This window comes from Sesamum indicum, linkage group LG15, assembly GCF_000512975.1.
Source record: "Sesamum indicum cultivar Zhongzhi No. 13 linkage group LG15, S_indicum_v1.0, whole genome shotgun sequence".
In the NCBI taxonomy this organism is placed as follows: domain Eukaryota; kingdom Viridiplantae; phylum Streptophyta; class Magnoliopsida; order Lamiales; family Pedaliaceae; genus Sesamum; species Sesamum indicum.
This window is the reverse complement of record NC_026159.1, coordinates 2,194,930-2,210,091: the sequence shown is the minus strand read 5'-3', so window position 1 is coordinate 2,210,091 and position 15,162 is coordinate 2,194,930. Positions and strand designations below refer to the sequence as shown.

At 34.4% G+C, this 15,162-nt stretch overlaps 1 protein-coding gene, 1 long non-coding RNA gene and 1 other non-coding gene across 4 annotated transcripts in view; 1 reads left to right on the top strand and 2 right to left on the bottom strand.

Moving 5' to 3' along the window:
- The window catches only part of LOC105177529, a 5,527-nt gene extending 4,264 nt beyond the window's left edge, over positions 1–1,263 (bottom strand). The window contains exon 1 of the long non-coding RNA XR_002288328.1: positions 974–1,263. This is a non-coding gene — a long non-coding RNA (uncharacterized LOC105177529). The remainder of the gene's footprint in view (positions 1–973) is intronic.
- TRNAT-CGU lies at positions 2,034–2,105 on the top strand. The gene has a single exon. It is a non-coding gene; the product is annotated as a tRNA-Thr (tRNA).
- On the bottom strand, positions 6,661–9,204 carry LOC105177527 (transcription factor TCP5-like). Of its 2 annotated transcripts, none has more exons than XM_011100721.2 (2): positions 8,661–9,204; positions 6,661–8,235 (listed from the first exon to the last, which is right to left on the bottom strand). In XM_011100721.2, the coding sequence occupies exon 2, from the start codon at positions 8,109–8,111 to the stop codon at positions 7,041–7,043; it is 1,071 nt and encodes a 356-aa protein (XP_011099023.1). In that variant the 5' UTR covers positions 8,112–8,235; positions 8,661–9,204; the 3' UTR covers positions 6,661–7,040. The 2 variants fall into 2 exon arrangements, with proteins under 2 accessions (XP_011099023.1, XP_011099021.1); XM_011100719.2 differs by having other exon boundaries at positions 8,708–9,204.

Below are 15,162 nucleotides of genomic sequence, written 5' to 3'. Positions count from 1 at the left end.
GAGCACATACCCATGCAAACGATGAGATTCCAGTTTGGCTGCCACACAATCTTTAAATAGCCCTCAGTAATCTATCAACATTTCAAAGGTGAACCCTTATTTGAATGTGCAAAATGCATTTTCCCTCCAATGGCATCAAAGCCGGTTTTATCGCGACAAATTGGTAGTCATTGTGAATCCAGCCAAATTTATAATCTAGATAACACTGGGAATCCTCATAATTTATGTATTGGTTCAGCTTATAAGGCCCATGAATCCGTTGCCTCGAGACTTTACCAATAATATCGGCTTCTCTACACCAAATCCTAGTTTTAGGAACAAACCTAGTGGCCAAACAACAAACATGGAAACAAGTAGAACTCCAGTAAACCGGACACCTAGTTCCAGCAACAGACCACAAGAGAAATAAACGCAGCCACGTGTAAGCACCCCATTGTTTTAGTAGTTAATTAATACGCATTCATTTCCTAAGGCAGAAAAGGGCATAAAATAAACACCAAATATCAGGAGCGCAACTCGAAAGATCACTTATAAACAGCAAAGTACAGATGACTAAACCAAAAAAGTAATAGAAACTCATGCAAGTTCACGCATCATCTATCCCAGAGATCAGCAGGCAAATGCATGATAGCAGGTTAGTCATCTAGCATAATAATTCACAACCACTGAATTGAATCCGCAGAATCTCAAGCTGCATCACCAATTGTTTCTCCAAAAAATCTAGGTTATACCAGAAGATCACTTGTTTACTACGCCTTGAAGATTAATTAAATCCATGGCAAACAAACGAGAAAATGATCTCAGCTAAACACTCCACGTAAAATTCACGCCGACTCTCCACGTTCGCTGCGAGTAGTGATTCGACCATCACAATTAAGCTCGCAACAGAAACATGAATACAATAAGCAAACGCAAATCGACAATTACAGAGATCCTAACAAAAATTCAGGGAAAACGAAAAGGAAAGAAGAACCTGAACTTGGACTGAAATTCTGATGAATTCTCCAACTACAGCCACTCACTCAGTCTTGGAATGTCGATCGCGTCAAGAAGACGCACGTAGGCACAGGTGTATATATAGGCGCGCGCGCCTGATTCTTGATAGCATCACCTTGTTTGATTTTCAGTCAGGAAAAGAGTATTCAATTACAATATCCCTAAGAAATTCGACAGGTAAATTCATTAATTCGTTGAGTTTAAGGATGATTAATGGTTGCTGCTTGCCTTGAAATTCAAGGACTAGTTTTGCATTGTGGGGAAAGAAAATTTAATACACAGCTCTAATTTGTACCCTCAAATTATTTCCATCACAATTTACTACAGCCAATATGTGCACCGTAATTAAATAAAACTTAGGGATAATCAGAGTCCCCTCCCTTGAAATTTAGTGTAATTACATATGTAAACTATTTATGGTTTAAAAAATTATATGTAGCATTCTTAATATTTATTTTTATCTAACCAATTAGTCATTCATTGGTTAAAAATCACTAAATTTACTGATATTAACAAAAAAAAAAAAAAATGAATGAAAATTGATATTTACCCTCGATCGACATATTGCGGGTTAAATAATTTTTTGGGACTAAAATGCTCATATAATAGTGAAAATATACCTTCTTACATGCATTAACTCGTGAAGACGTATGAGAATAATTTGGTAATAAAAAGATTTATTTTTGACCTGCAATAAATTAGTAATAAGTCAATTTTGAATAAATATAGATTTTCTGTTCGATTTTTGTTAATAGCAACAAATTTGATAAACTTTGACTAATAGGAGGACTTATTTGTTAGATAAAAATAATACTTAATGGTGCTAAATGTAATTTTTCAAACTAATGATTAGACATAAATTAATAATTAATAACACAATATTTACTGTATATTATTTGAAGGAGGGACTGTATTTGCCATGTTTATTAGTTGGGATTGAATTTTAGGAGAGATTGGGATTTATTAAAGTAATTTTTATTCATAAAATTTTGATAAAATCATTGTTAAAATATTCTGAGGAATGTACTAACCAACTAGCTTCCGTAGCATAGTGGTAGTGCGTTCGCTTCGTAAGCGAAAGGTCGCGAGTTCGATCCTCGTCGGGAGCTTTAATTTTTCAGGAACTGCGATTTTTTCCGCAGTCTTGGGCTACTATGGGCCAGAACGCATGGCCCATTATCTAACAAACTGACCCATTGTGAGCAGTCTCTTCAAAGTTACCTTGTTTATTTTCTCTTCCCCCCCCTTCCTTTTGATTTATTTACTAGTGGTTGGAGATATTAATTGGATGACAGTCAATTATTTTTTAAATATCTACCAAATGGAAATTGATCTCCGAAATTTAATTAACAAATGACATAGTTGTTTACCTTTAATTATCATTCTTAGATGTGGGATGCAACTGCGATTGTTTTAATTGTTCATACCGAAGTAATTTGCGCGTACGAAAGAGATTGATACCTAATCAAAGCTCTAGTATGAATTACATGGCTATTTTAAGTTAATATAATAGCAAAAAATGTGAGAAGGATGTTCCTCCTATCGTGTCCTTTCTGGATGAGGTTCTTCTTATCGTGTGAATATAATTTTGTGGATCTAATGTATGTGGATGAATGTATAAGGTCACTTTTTCTTCTAGTTGTGCATCTTTTGACCTTGCCTCCCCTTCTCCAGTGGAAGAGGTCCCTCTTTTTAGGCAACAACAAAATTGTTGTAATAGATCACGGATTTGGGGCTATTATGGCCTCATAATTATTGAATAAGATTGATCCTCTCAGATTTGGTGTTGGCTGATACCCTTCAGATTTGAGGGGCAGTTGGAGAATACCTCCATATTCAGGGAGGTTGTTGGAATTCGTTAGGGTTTGGAGTCCTTCTCTCTGATGAAGCCACTTGTCATTGAGGGTCTGTTGGGCCTCCTTTTTTTTTTCTGGGGAAAACGTAAGTTTCATAAATGAAAAAATTGGCATAGTACAATAGTGCTCATAAGCTATGCTCTTTCTCGACAGGTCAAAGGATACACTACAATCGATAAAATGCATTAGTACTAACAGAGCTAGGAAGATTTATGCTCAAAATTCGTAGTCTAACATTCTCTATTATAGCTAGCTAACGTGACCGGTGTCCTTGCAGTGTGTTCGAACCTTATCAAATTGTGTTCCCTCCAGATGTGGTAAACGCAGGATCCAAGTAATGTACGAAAAGTCATATTAATGATGTGTTTGCCCTCCACTTCCTAGAAACCCATTCTATGTCCAACCGCCACTCTTTGTTTGGCCATAGAAACTGTATGGTCTGTCTGACAACTGCCAAGCACCTTCGACTATAATGACAGTGAAAGAACATATGTGTGTGCCCGCCACTCTTTATTGGGCCATAGAAACTGTATGGTCTGTCTGACAACTGCCAAGCACCTTCGACTATAATGACAGTGAAAGAACATATGTGTGTGTGTCTCCAAATTATCCTCATCGCAAAGGACGCATCCTCCTAAATGTGATAACCATTGCTTGTCAGTTGTAGTAAGCTTCTCCTGTATGGCAAGCCAAAGAAGTTTATGTGTCGAGAAATTTTAAGAGGTCCTGAAAGTAGTGACGACCAACCTACTTTAGGGCCAGGGGGATCAAACAAATGATAAAGGGCTTGCGTTGTGATAGCATTGCCCGAGAAACGTTATCTTGTCATTACCTCCGTGAATAATAGGTAATGCGTGCAAGATCTTCAGACATTCAATATCAATGAAAGTAAGCCATTACCACTGACCCTCGTGAATAACAACCTGCAGCTTCAAGGATTCTTGCAATCCCATAATAATGGGCCCTCGGGGAAACCCGCTAGAGCCGTCTGCCAGGTCCCTTTGGATCTCCTAGGCTCTCCTAACCTAGGTCTCCTTGGAGCATTACGAGCTTCTTCTTTTTTTTTCCCCTTCATCTTTTTGTTTTTTTAGACCACTTGGGTCTCTTTAAACTAATTTATTTTTATCCACATCACATGTATATATATATATATATATTAATGAATGAGATCAATATGCAATAATACAAGGCACAATGAAAATTATTCTAATATTGCTTCCTTATCATTCTAATTTTGCCAAAGTCATCATAATCTACAATAGAATGTAACACATAATACATAGGCAAAATAGTAATTTTAGTCTTGTAATTTAGGAAGGATGGTATTTTTGGTCCTATATAAATCGGATTTTATGATTTAATCTTTTAATTTTATAATTTTGATAATTTTAGTATTTTTTTTCTAGTTAATTTGATTTAAAATTGAATGTGACTTAAACAACCCAATTAAATTATAATTTTAATTCTATAAATCAATTTGTGCAAGATAAAAAGTGGCAACTTCCTAAATTATAGAATTAAAAATGCCAATGTCCCTTAAGTTACAAGATTCAAATTGCAATTTAATTGTGTCATATACAAGTCAAATGCAATATCCGTCCAATTTGATCGAAAAAGAATGAAAATATTAAAATTTTAAAATTACAGGACTAAATTGAGAAAATTAATTTATGCAGAATAAAAGCACCATCCCCATAAATTATAAGACTAAAATTGCATTTTTTTCCTAAACTAAATTATTTAAGATTTCCAGTTCTCTATGCACCCTGAAATAAAAAGCATTCATTAATTGGATTCAGTATATATATGGGTAAATTACAATGAGCACTCCTAAAATTTGACATAATTATATTAATACTTCCTTATTGTTTGAAAAATTACAAATACCTCATAATGTTTGGTGAAATTATGTATTCTTGAATGGATATTTGGAATTGCCAACTGTTCCTTGTTGTATATATTTGCTTCTTTGAACGAGGTGGATCGAAAATTTTTGAAAAATTATAAAAAAGTTATCCACTCAGTCCCTATTTTTTTTAAAACAAATAAGTAAAATTATAATTCGCTATCCATAAAATGGAAGAAAACCTAATGAAGACTAGTAGATCGGGCTAGTTGTTAGATGACTGTTAAAATCAAGGATATTGATAATTTTTTAAATAATAAAAAATTATTTATAATTATGTTAAATCTTAGAAAAATTACAATTTTAGTCCTATAACGTATGAAAGGTGACATTTTTAGTCTTTGTACGAATTGATTTCCGCAATTTAGTTTTGTAACTTTATAATTTTGAAAATTTTATCATTTTTTTGGCCAATTTGGCCGAAATTATAATTTATTTGCAGTTTTAGTCCTACAATTAGATTCATATAGGACAAAAATGGTAACTCTCCTAGGTTATAAGATTAAAAATACCAATGCATCATAAGTTACAAGATTAAATTGTAGTTTAATTGGGTCATATATGCAAGTCACGTATAATTTTCTGACGGAATTGATCGAAATATGATGAAAATTATCAAATCTTCAAAATTACAGAACTAAATTGTGGATTCAATTCGTATAAAATAAAAATTATTACTCCCACAAAATTACAGAACTAAAAATACAGTGTTCCCACAGAAATTCATAGTAATTTAGCCCGCCGTATTTATAACTCTTACAGTCTCTGATTCTTCTCTTACAATATACCCATGATTGGATACATGCATGTGTATGGATAAACACTCTTTTTGTGTACTAACTGATCAAGATAACTAATGTATGAAAAACTTACATGAAAATTCTCAAAAACTTTAAGGTAATTATAATTAAAATTAGATCATTGCAAGAAAGGTAGGGATAGGATTAACCCTAAAGTTTTATAAGTGTGTAGTTTGGGTTACATAGAGAGGATGGGGGGGGTGGAGTGCAGGCCAATGGGGACCCTCCTAGCTATGACAAGAACATTGCATGGTGGTCCTAATTGTAACTATTATTAATTACACACACTCACACATGATAACAAACCAAACCCTAATACTACTTTTGTACCTTCACCTAACTTTTTTCTGAATTCGGATTTCGGACCACACACTATCTTTTCTTTTCTTTTTCTTTTTCTTTTTTCAATCTTATTTACTTTGTTGGATCTTGTGTAAAGTTGACGTGACTACAACTGTCGTCTTCACCCCGGAACAAAACCCTTCTTCTTCTTCTTCTCATACTTCTGCTCCTTTCTGCTATATTTATATATATATACTTAATTATGATCACCAAATAAAAATGTAATTTAATTTAATTAATTCCTATATATTAAGATACTTGAACTTTGTATATATTTTATTAATAATGTTAAATTCAAGGACATGCATGCAAGATGATGATGAACTAATACTGAACTGGGAATTCAACAGGCCATATGCAGGGGCTGGGACCATGCTACCTAGGTTTTTACTAGGCTAGAAATGTGATTTTTTTTTCCTTAATTTTGTGGATTGTAATAAAAGGGGTGGGAGGAATTAATTAGGCATATATATATATATATATATATATGGAATTTCATCGATGAGTATATGAATTAATTTAGAGGATGATGAAGCCGACATTAGAACAAATTAAGAAAAAATTCTTGGAATAAGTCTTTAATTTCAAAGCTTGATGGGAAGAAAATATGCAAGTGCTCATGCATGGAAAAAGCTATATATACATGTGTGTGTATATGGATCATGTGGAACAAATTCATTATTTTTCAACTATAGTTGTACTAAATAATATTAGTACCAAAGCTAACCATTTCTTTCATTGTCATCAACAACATAAGACCTTGATCATTGGTAATAAAATGAAATATTAAACAGACAAAATCTTTATATATATATATATGTAGTAGGCACCTTACCAGTGTATATATGATCAGCTATATTCATCCACTGTAACCAACTGGAAAGCTTCTATGTACTTCTCCCAGAAGCATCTCTGGCACTTCCATCGATCGATCATGTATATGAAATCAACCATGAAATCACAATCTTGACAACTATGATCACTAGAAATTAATTCTCCGATTGATCCCTAAACGATGAGCTTGTCATCATGCTTGCTCAGGAGAAAAAAACAGGCATGATTGATCTAAACAATTCTCCAAATGCTTAATTTAAGGCTGCCCCAGAATTAATTGAACTCATGAGTGCCATTTCTTGCTAGCTAGCTTCCGTCGTTGTTTTGTGAAGGGAGGAGATTTGCAGTCATGTTGAAATGGATTGGCCTGACAGGCTGAGTAGTGGAGTCATGAACAGGTGAACTAAGGGAAGAATTTGAGACATGTGAACTCTGAAAGTTCACTTGTTTCGGGTCGAATTCAGTACCAGTGGGAGGCATTTGAGAGGGAAAATAAGATTGTGTGCTCAATCCAGCAGGCTGATACACAAGAACCTGATGATGATGATGAGATCCTGATGGCACAGTCGACAGCGTTGGCTGCAACGGGACGAGGCTGAAATTGTGCCAATCTTCGGGTTGAGCCATTAATCCATGGCTTCTTGGAGGGTGAGATAGAGTTAAATTTGAGGGATCCCATCTAACAAATGAATTGAATGGATTAACAGCATTAATTGGTAGTGAAGAGGGATTTTGGCTGGAGGAGAAGTTGTATGCAGCACTTTGGTTTTCCAAGTTAAATTGCCTTTGATCTTCTTCATTTCTTGCCCAATTAGCCTGATCATCTCTACCACTTGTTTCTCCTTCAAAATCCTTAGATTTCCCCCCAAAAACACTTGGTCTGGGCTGCGTCAAAGGATCATTAATATCCCAATTGATGCTTCCTCCACCGATCTTTAGGCCGTGTTTGTCCGACTGAGAAGCTCCCAATTCATGATGGGAATTAGACAGCACTTGCTCAAGACTTTGGCCAATTAAGCTCCCTTGAGGGATTTGGAGTGGGGGCAGTTCATCAATTTCATGCTTTGCAGCATTGAGCAACCAATCAACCACTTTGCTCGGCTGATTTAGCCCTAACCGGTCTTGAAGATCGTATAATTGGATGGCAGTGGGAACGGACAGCCTCACTCGCCTGTCCCTCAGCCCTCTTACAGTGCAGACTTTGCTGTGCCTGTCTTTCCCTCCGAACGCTCTAGAGACGCGCACGATTCTTGGATCCTTAAACCTGGACCAAGACGTTGTCGAGCTCGATGATGAGGCCTTGAAGTTCTTGCTGGGATTATGATCATGACTTGTGCTGCTCTCCTGCTTGGTGAAATCTGTTTCCCTTGGAATCATCTTATGCTGCTCATAATTTGTGCTAAAAGCTGATGATGAATTAATTGCTGCTGCAGAAACCGAGGATGTTGGATCTTGATGAAAACCCTTCTGCTACTTCCCTCCTCCAGATCCTCAAGATTTTCTGTTAATTATGAGAAATTAATAAAAATACATAAACATCATCAAACTGAGAACAATATTTGCAAACCAGTTTGTCCTATTTCTATTCATGTAATAGCTAGACAATCCCAGCCTGAAAGATTATAACATAAGAAATCATTCGCCTTCACGAAAGAAGAACTTGCCGTCGACGTTTGCACACAAACTGAAGTATAATTAAAAAATAGGCAATTAATTAATTTCAAGAGTTCCTCAATCATGTTCCTGCAGAAAATTGAACTGCTGCAGATTGATGAATTGATTGAACTTCGAGAGAGAGAGAGAGAGAGATACAGATATATGCATATGATTTGATTTCTTGTGAAGTATGATGCAACCAAGGACTCAAGAAAACAAACTTGTCTTTCATTACCAAATTAGAAACCAAAATGATAAAAAGAATCTTACACAATTAGTTTGTGTGAAACTACCACATAAGTTTGTTGCAGGATTACCTGTGGTTTGGGTTTTGTCTGAGAAGAGAAAACTCAATATGCAATATGAATTTCCAAGTATTGAATGCGGCTTTCTTATAAACTCAGACTCAGACAACACAGACACAGACAACACAGACACAGACACAGGGCCAGCCCTTGATGAGAGCCATATAGATAGATAGATAGATAGACGTTAATCTGGAAGACTAAAATTGAGTTGATGAATAAAGAGATGTACATATACAACTGATATTAGGTAGCAGTATGAGAGTATGAATGATTAGAGAAAAAGAAAGAAAAGAAGATGCTGCCCTCCGACCGACCATGCTCCAAGAAAACAAAAGAATGGTGCACACAAGCCCACGTGTACATCCGCATCCCATACATATACATACATATATACATATATATGCCAGTCAAAATCTTATCAATCAAATACCCTCATCATGCTTAAATTAACCTATATATATATCAAAGTTAAATTATATGCTAATTTATAATTAACAATGAAGGAAGACGTTGTTCTAATCTACCCAAGAAACTGTGTATATTTTTCTTCTTTGTGCAAATATATATAGAAAAAGTTGGGTTTGGTGCTTTATCGACAACTACAAAAGGCATTATGGTTGAGTTCTTATCCTACGACATCAACATGGGACTTGACAGAATAGATGCACGCCTGTTGCCAATCTCACACAACATCCATGTTAGATTATATGTATATATTGCTCTATGATCCAAGACGACAGCTGCTAGTTATCTTTGTACATTAGGGCATTAATTAATAATCTCAACATTTGTATGAGGAATTAAGGTTTCTAATTATACACACACATATAAACAATTGAACTCAAGATTGACCGATCGATCGATGTCTAGAGCAATTATAGGATGTCAGCGGTTGGATTAATGAGGGACCAAAGTAGTGCTGATTCCCATTAAAACTCTTTGATGATCGATGGTCAGCCTACAATACATATATAGGGGGGAGGACCACACTGTCTTTTGTTCCGGCAGTGCGTGCTGCTGCATGCAGACAGATTTGTTTTCAAAGAGAATGCGGAATTTTTGTAATTGTATGGATGATTTTTGTTTGGCAGACGTCCAAGATTTGCAATTGAGATGAGAGTTTAAGCCAGCCAGCCGTGTTCAACCTTCTTTCTCTCTTTCTTACATCTATCTATGCTGAAAAGGATTTAAAATGCGCGTCTTAATTTCGCCATCCATCCATCGGACAACGATGCGCTACTTAGCTTCCTACCTCTTTCAAGAATAATACCATTGTGGGCTGCCGACCAAATAAATTCTCTCTCTCTCTCTCTCTCTCTCTCTCTCTCTCTCTCTCTCTCATACACACACACATATATATATATATGGGGTTAAAAGTATTTTTTGTCCTTTAATTTTAGTCATTTAACTTACTAGGATTCTAAAATAGTTCTTCAATTTTTTAATTTACTTAATTTTAAGACACTCGTCACCGAATTTTATCAAAAATTGAAAGAAATATGACCAGAATCTGACGTGCCATTTCAAATTGGGAAAAATAATTTTACTGGCTAATTCTATATGATATGACAATTACATGACTTAACAGAAAAAATAAAATGTGACATAGCATTATGACATGGATTTTTTTGGGAAGAAATTGCATAAATATATTTTATAGTATTTATATTATATATACACAATTATGTATATACATAAAAATACATATATATATTATGCAAAATAAATATTGGCTACTGCGAATAAAAATATTAATATATATATATATATATATATATATATATTTATACAGTAGTGCTTGATGAAATGCTCAACCTTCAAAATTAAATGTAGGCCTGGAAAGAGGGTTTGATATTTGTATATATGTCTATGTAGCCATCCCAAAGGGGAAAAGACTATGATCAAATTAAGTATTATGCATATAAATAATTATTTATATTTAAATGCCAACTGCATAGTCGACTCATAATTGAGTTAATTAATTAGCTGCCGAGCGTAAAATTGTTAATAACTACTGTTTCAGATTGAATTTTCTATTTTAAATCATATTGCATCTGACTTGCTTCAATTACCAGGTCATACACGTGTATAAAATCTTTTTTTTAAATAAAATAAATTTTATTATTCTATACACGTAATATACGTATATTAAATATATATATAAATCTTAATTAATATGTAGCTAGTCCTCAAAATTAATTGTGTGTGACAAAATAATTGAGCATGAGGGCCGGCCGCAACCCCAAAGTTAATTAGGTTAGGACAATTATTTTCAAGGGAAATTAATGGTAGAGTACAACACATGAGATGCATGGAAAAGCTACCTTGTGCTGTCCTTCGGTAACATATGCAATTAATGACTATTACTTTCTTAATTAAGACAAAAATCGATGCGGAAACTTAACTTATCCATTATGAAAAATAATTTTCGTCATGTTGACAAATGCATTAGTCGCATTTGCAAAATTATGACCAACAACTGCTGCGTACTATTTATTATAATTATTTATTTATAATTAGGTATAATTAAATATTATATTATTTTTTCATGTTTTCACAAAAGTGAGGAGAGGAGATATATATATATATATATATAGATATAGATATAGATGATGTGGTTTTGAGGTAGTACGTGATTCTTAATTTAGAGTTGATCTCCAGTTTGGAGGGTGTTGTGAAGTTAGCAGGTGGGTCGGAAGACAAGGAAGTAAATGATATTGCAGCAACAGCGTTGTTTGTAACTCAGAATTATTGGTACTTAGTATTCATCGTCATCATCACATGACTGTGTCAAGAAAGGTGATGGTGAACAGAGACTGTGTCTGTAGGCATGTATAAATTTCTGCAATTAATCAACCATGATTAATTATTACATGGAAAGATCAGCTGTCAAATCTTAATTTCATGGAATCAGATTCAGACACTGTTTTCCAGGGAAACGAAAAGAAAAGGGAAATTACATTACATGCATGTGTGTGTCTGAATTAGTACAAATTGGTCATAAACAGGCAGTGATGGATATGATGAGAATCTCGAGAAAAAAAAAAAAAGTAGTAAGGAAAAATTGCAGGTAGATAAGAAGAGGTATTTACAGCCATTTGCATTATTATTGACAATATAATATATATGTATATATATGGTCCCCAGATCCCAGACAGGAGGCTTTTCCTCAGAGTTTCAGTGATACATCCCTTTTATTAGCCTCTTTCTTTGAAGTCTGAATTATATCCCCCCACCCCCACCCCACCGGCCGTCAGGGTTTTCTTTCCAAGCTGTGAATCTATTGTTCCAACTTCCAGCTGAGTCCTGTATTCATTTTTGTAGTAATTGAGTTCTGGTATACTGAAATATTAACTATAGGACAAGTTGAAATGCATGGGGAGTGTGAGTGTGTGTGTAACAAGGGACAAAACTCTGATGTATTTGTTCTGATGAATGAAGGGTTTTGTTCTTGACCTTTTACCTTCTTGTCACAATATTAATGTAAGAATTCAAGTGGGAAAACAAGGAATAGTAGGCTAATTTATTGAACATTAGGCCTAGTTGATGGGGTTAAACTCATCAAATTTGGCAATATCTTGAAAAGTTATGTCCTAAGAAATATTTTGTGATGTTTAAAATCCTACCATCAAAACTCACTAATCATATAGTCGTTGTAGTACGTTGTTTTTGTTTGTATATAATAAATAATATATTTTTCATCTTTAAAAGTATATTAGAAATAAAGAGTAACTATATATAGCCAACACATTACATTAAGAAAAAGAAAAAAAAAATTAATATATCAGTTAATATAAAATTTGAAAAGTTAAATAAGTTAATCATCTTATGTATATTTTTGGTATTTCAAAAAAAATTTGTAGCAGTGTCACGTTGATGAGTGTGGAAAGTTTGTATTTTTTTTTATCTTAACTAGTCATCTTGGCACAACGTCTCTACGTGTATATAATAGATTGTCTTTCATACTTTAAAATATATTATAAATCAAGAAGTTAAGTATGAGAAGTTGAATAAGTTAATTATCTTATCAGTTAAAATATATTTTTTAGATTATAAAAATTTGTGCAACAATGTCAAAACTACTATTTTGTCTCTATAACACTTCTTCTTCTTCTTCTTCTTTTTTTTATAATAGTATAGATATAGATATTGATGTTTGTATTCTTGGAGCGTTTAGATAGGCATAAGTCCAAGATTTAGCGCTTCGATTGCATGGTTTGACAGTAGAACTTCAAAGGGCCATAATTTTTGTTCGGCTAGAGTTAATAAGAGAAGTGCCATCTACCGTTTCGGTCATCTTCAAAAGGAGAATCTCTTCTCTCACAACGGCAATCCACTATTTTCATGAGGGACAATCGATCGTTGCAAAATTCCATCATTTTGACCATTATCTGGTGGATTCTTTATATTTTTCTATCTTTCCATAAACTTTGCGTATTTTTCATATTTTATATAGTTATCTTTTGCACTTGGTACTTTTTTGGAATATTGCTACTATAGGTATAGTATTTTAGGGCCGAGTCTAGAGGGCTTTTGAAATAGTTCAAATTTTAACTAGTTCTAGACATATTTTACCTATACCGAGATTATGAATCTATCTTTAAATAGCTAATAGGATTCATTCGACAATAAATTGTTAGCTATAGTGAAATTCACATCTATTACAAAATTTGAAATATAAATTCAATTAAAGTCTAGTAAATCTGTAATCATGCAATAAAAGCTCCCGACTCAAGATTGCACTGCCGACCCACATAACAACCGGATGGACAATCTAATTACATAAGTCACTGCAATCTATAGAAAAGAAAAAGTGAGAGAAGGAGGCTACGCGATGTTCCAAAAGAAATGTACCAATTCAAAGAACTTGATTAATAATCATAATTTCATGAGATATAAATGATGGATAAGAAAAGATTAAAACAAGGAAAAAGGGGGGGAAAAAGATTGGTGTCAGTGAACATAAAGGGACCACTCTGATAGAGTGTTGAAGCACTACAGAAGGTGGTACTATACTACTATGCTCCTTTGTCTCTTTATTTGGTAGACAATTGATAGGCGCATGGAAGCAAATTGTAATTTGTAAGCAGCGTGGTGGTGGTGGTGTGCTGTACTTAAAGTTGTAGCATGTGAAAGTTTAATGGATACTGTCGGAAACCAAACAAAAACTTAATTGGAGCGTTGCTACGTACTTACTAGCGATTTAATCACATTCATCTAACGTTTTTATTGCTGCAGGAATAAGTGTTGTATATATTATAGAATCATGAGAAGAAATTTGGGAAAGAAAATTCCACAAAGTAGAAGGTAATTTGTCTCATTGATATATCATTTTAAATGGAGTTGATGGACAGATAGGGGGAGGTGCAGTTCAGTAACTGCACCAACAGATGCAGCAGCTCAACAGTAGAGAGATAAGACAATCCTGCTGTTACTTCCACATAAAGGATCACTCTGAGCTCCCTCCCTCTTGAGGGTATCCTAATTTAACTCACAATTCATATCATTGTTTCTTTATTTTTATTATTTTTCTTTTTTCTGGCAGCTCTTGGTTCTTGATCTTCTTGGACGCTTTTTAATGTTGTCATTATGGCGCATCGATACGAGTACTTGTGCTTATCTTTGAAAAAGTACACTATTAATTCCTTGATGCATATACAAATTGTGATCATAAATGCATTATAATCACATCACCATCGATACGAGTAATTGTGCTTATCTTTAAAAAAATAAGTATACTATTAATTCCTCGATGCATATAGAAATTGTGATCATAAATGCATTATAATCACATCACCATCATATGTGCGTATCGACAACCACTAACAAGTCCTATTGATTTGCATTTGAACCATCTTGATGAACTATGAAGTTATAATGTATGGTTGAGCAATGTGTCGGATGAGTGTATTTGTCTTGTATAGTGATGGAGATGGTAAGGATATAATGAGGGGGCAGAGCTGATGATGAATTGGTGATAGCGAGCGGTGTACCGCGGACGGCATTGGCAGTAAAAGAGGGACCCTCAATCTCATCAATGGGCTGCTGCCCAGTCAGTCTTGAGCTTAAATGTAATAATTTGTACTGGTGACTGCTTTGTTTGGTTAGTTTACAAACAAAATGCAAACCAGTGATGAACCCATCGGACATTGTGCTCAACGATGGTGATGGGAATGGGCATGCGCGAATGGGAACTGTAGAGGGATAACAACCACACACTAAGCACGTGCACGACACTTTAGTTGATGAATACCTCCGCAATTCCTTTATCACGTCACTGTTGATTGACTAAGATTTGCGAAAATGCTCTTGGGACTCATACTTTGCAAATAATTGGAATACTGCAAACTATGGCAAGAATCAAGTTATGGGCCTCAGTTTGGACTACACTTGCAGCTACAAAAAGGGTTTGTGTGGGACAGAACATTTTATCCAAGGTATTTATTTCTGAGAGACCAGAGCAT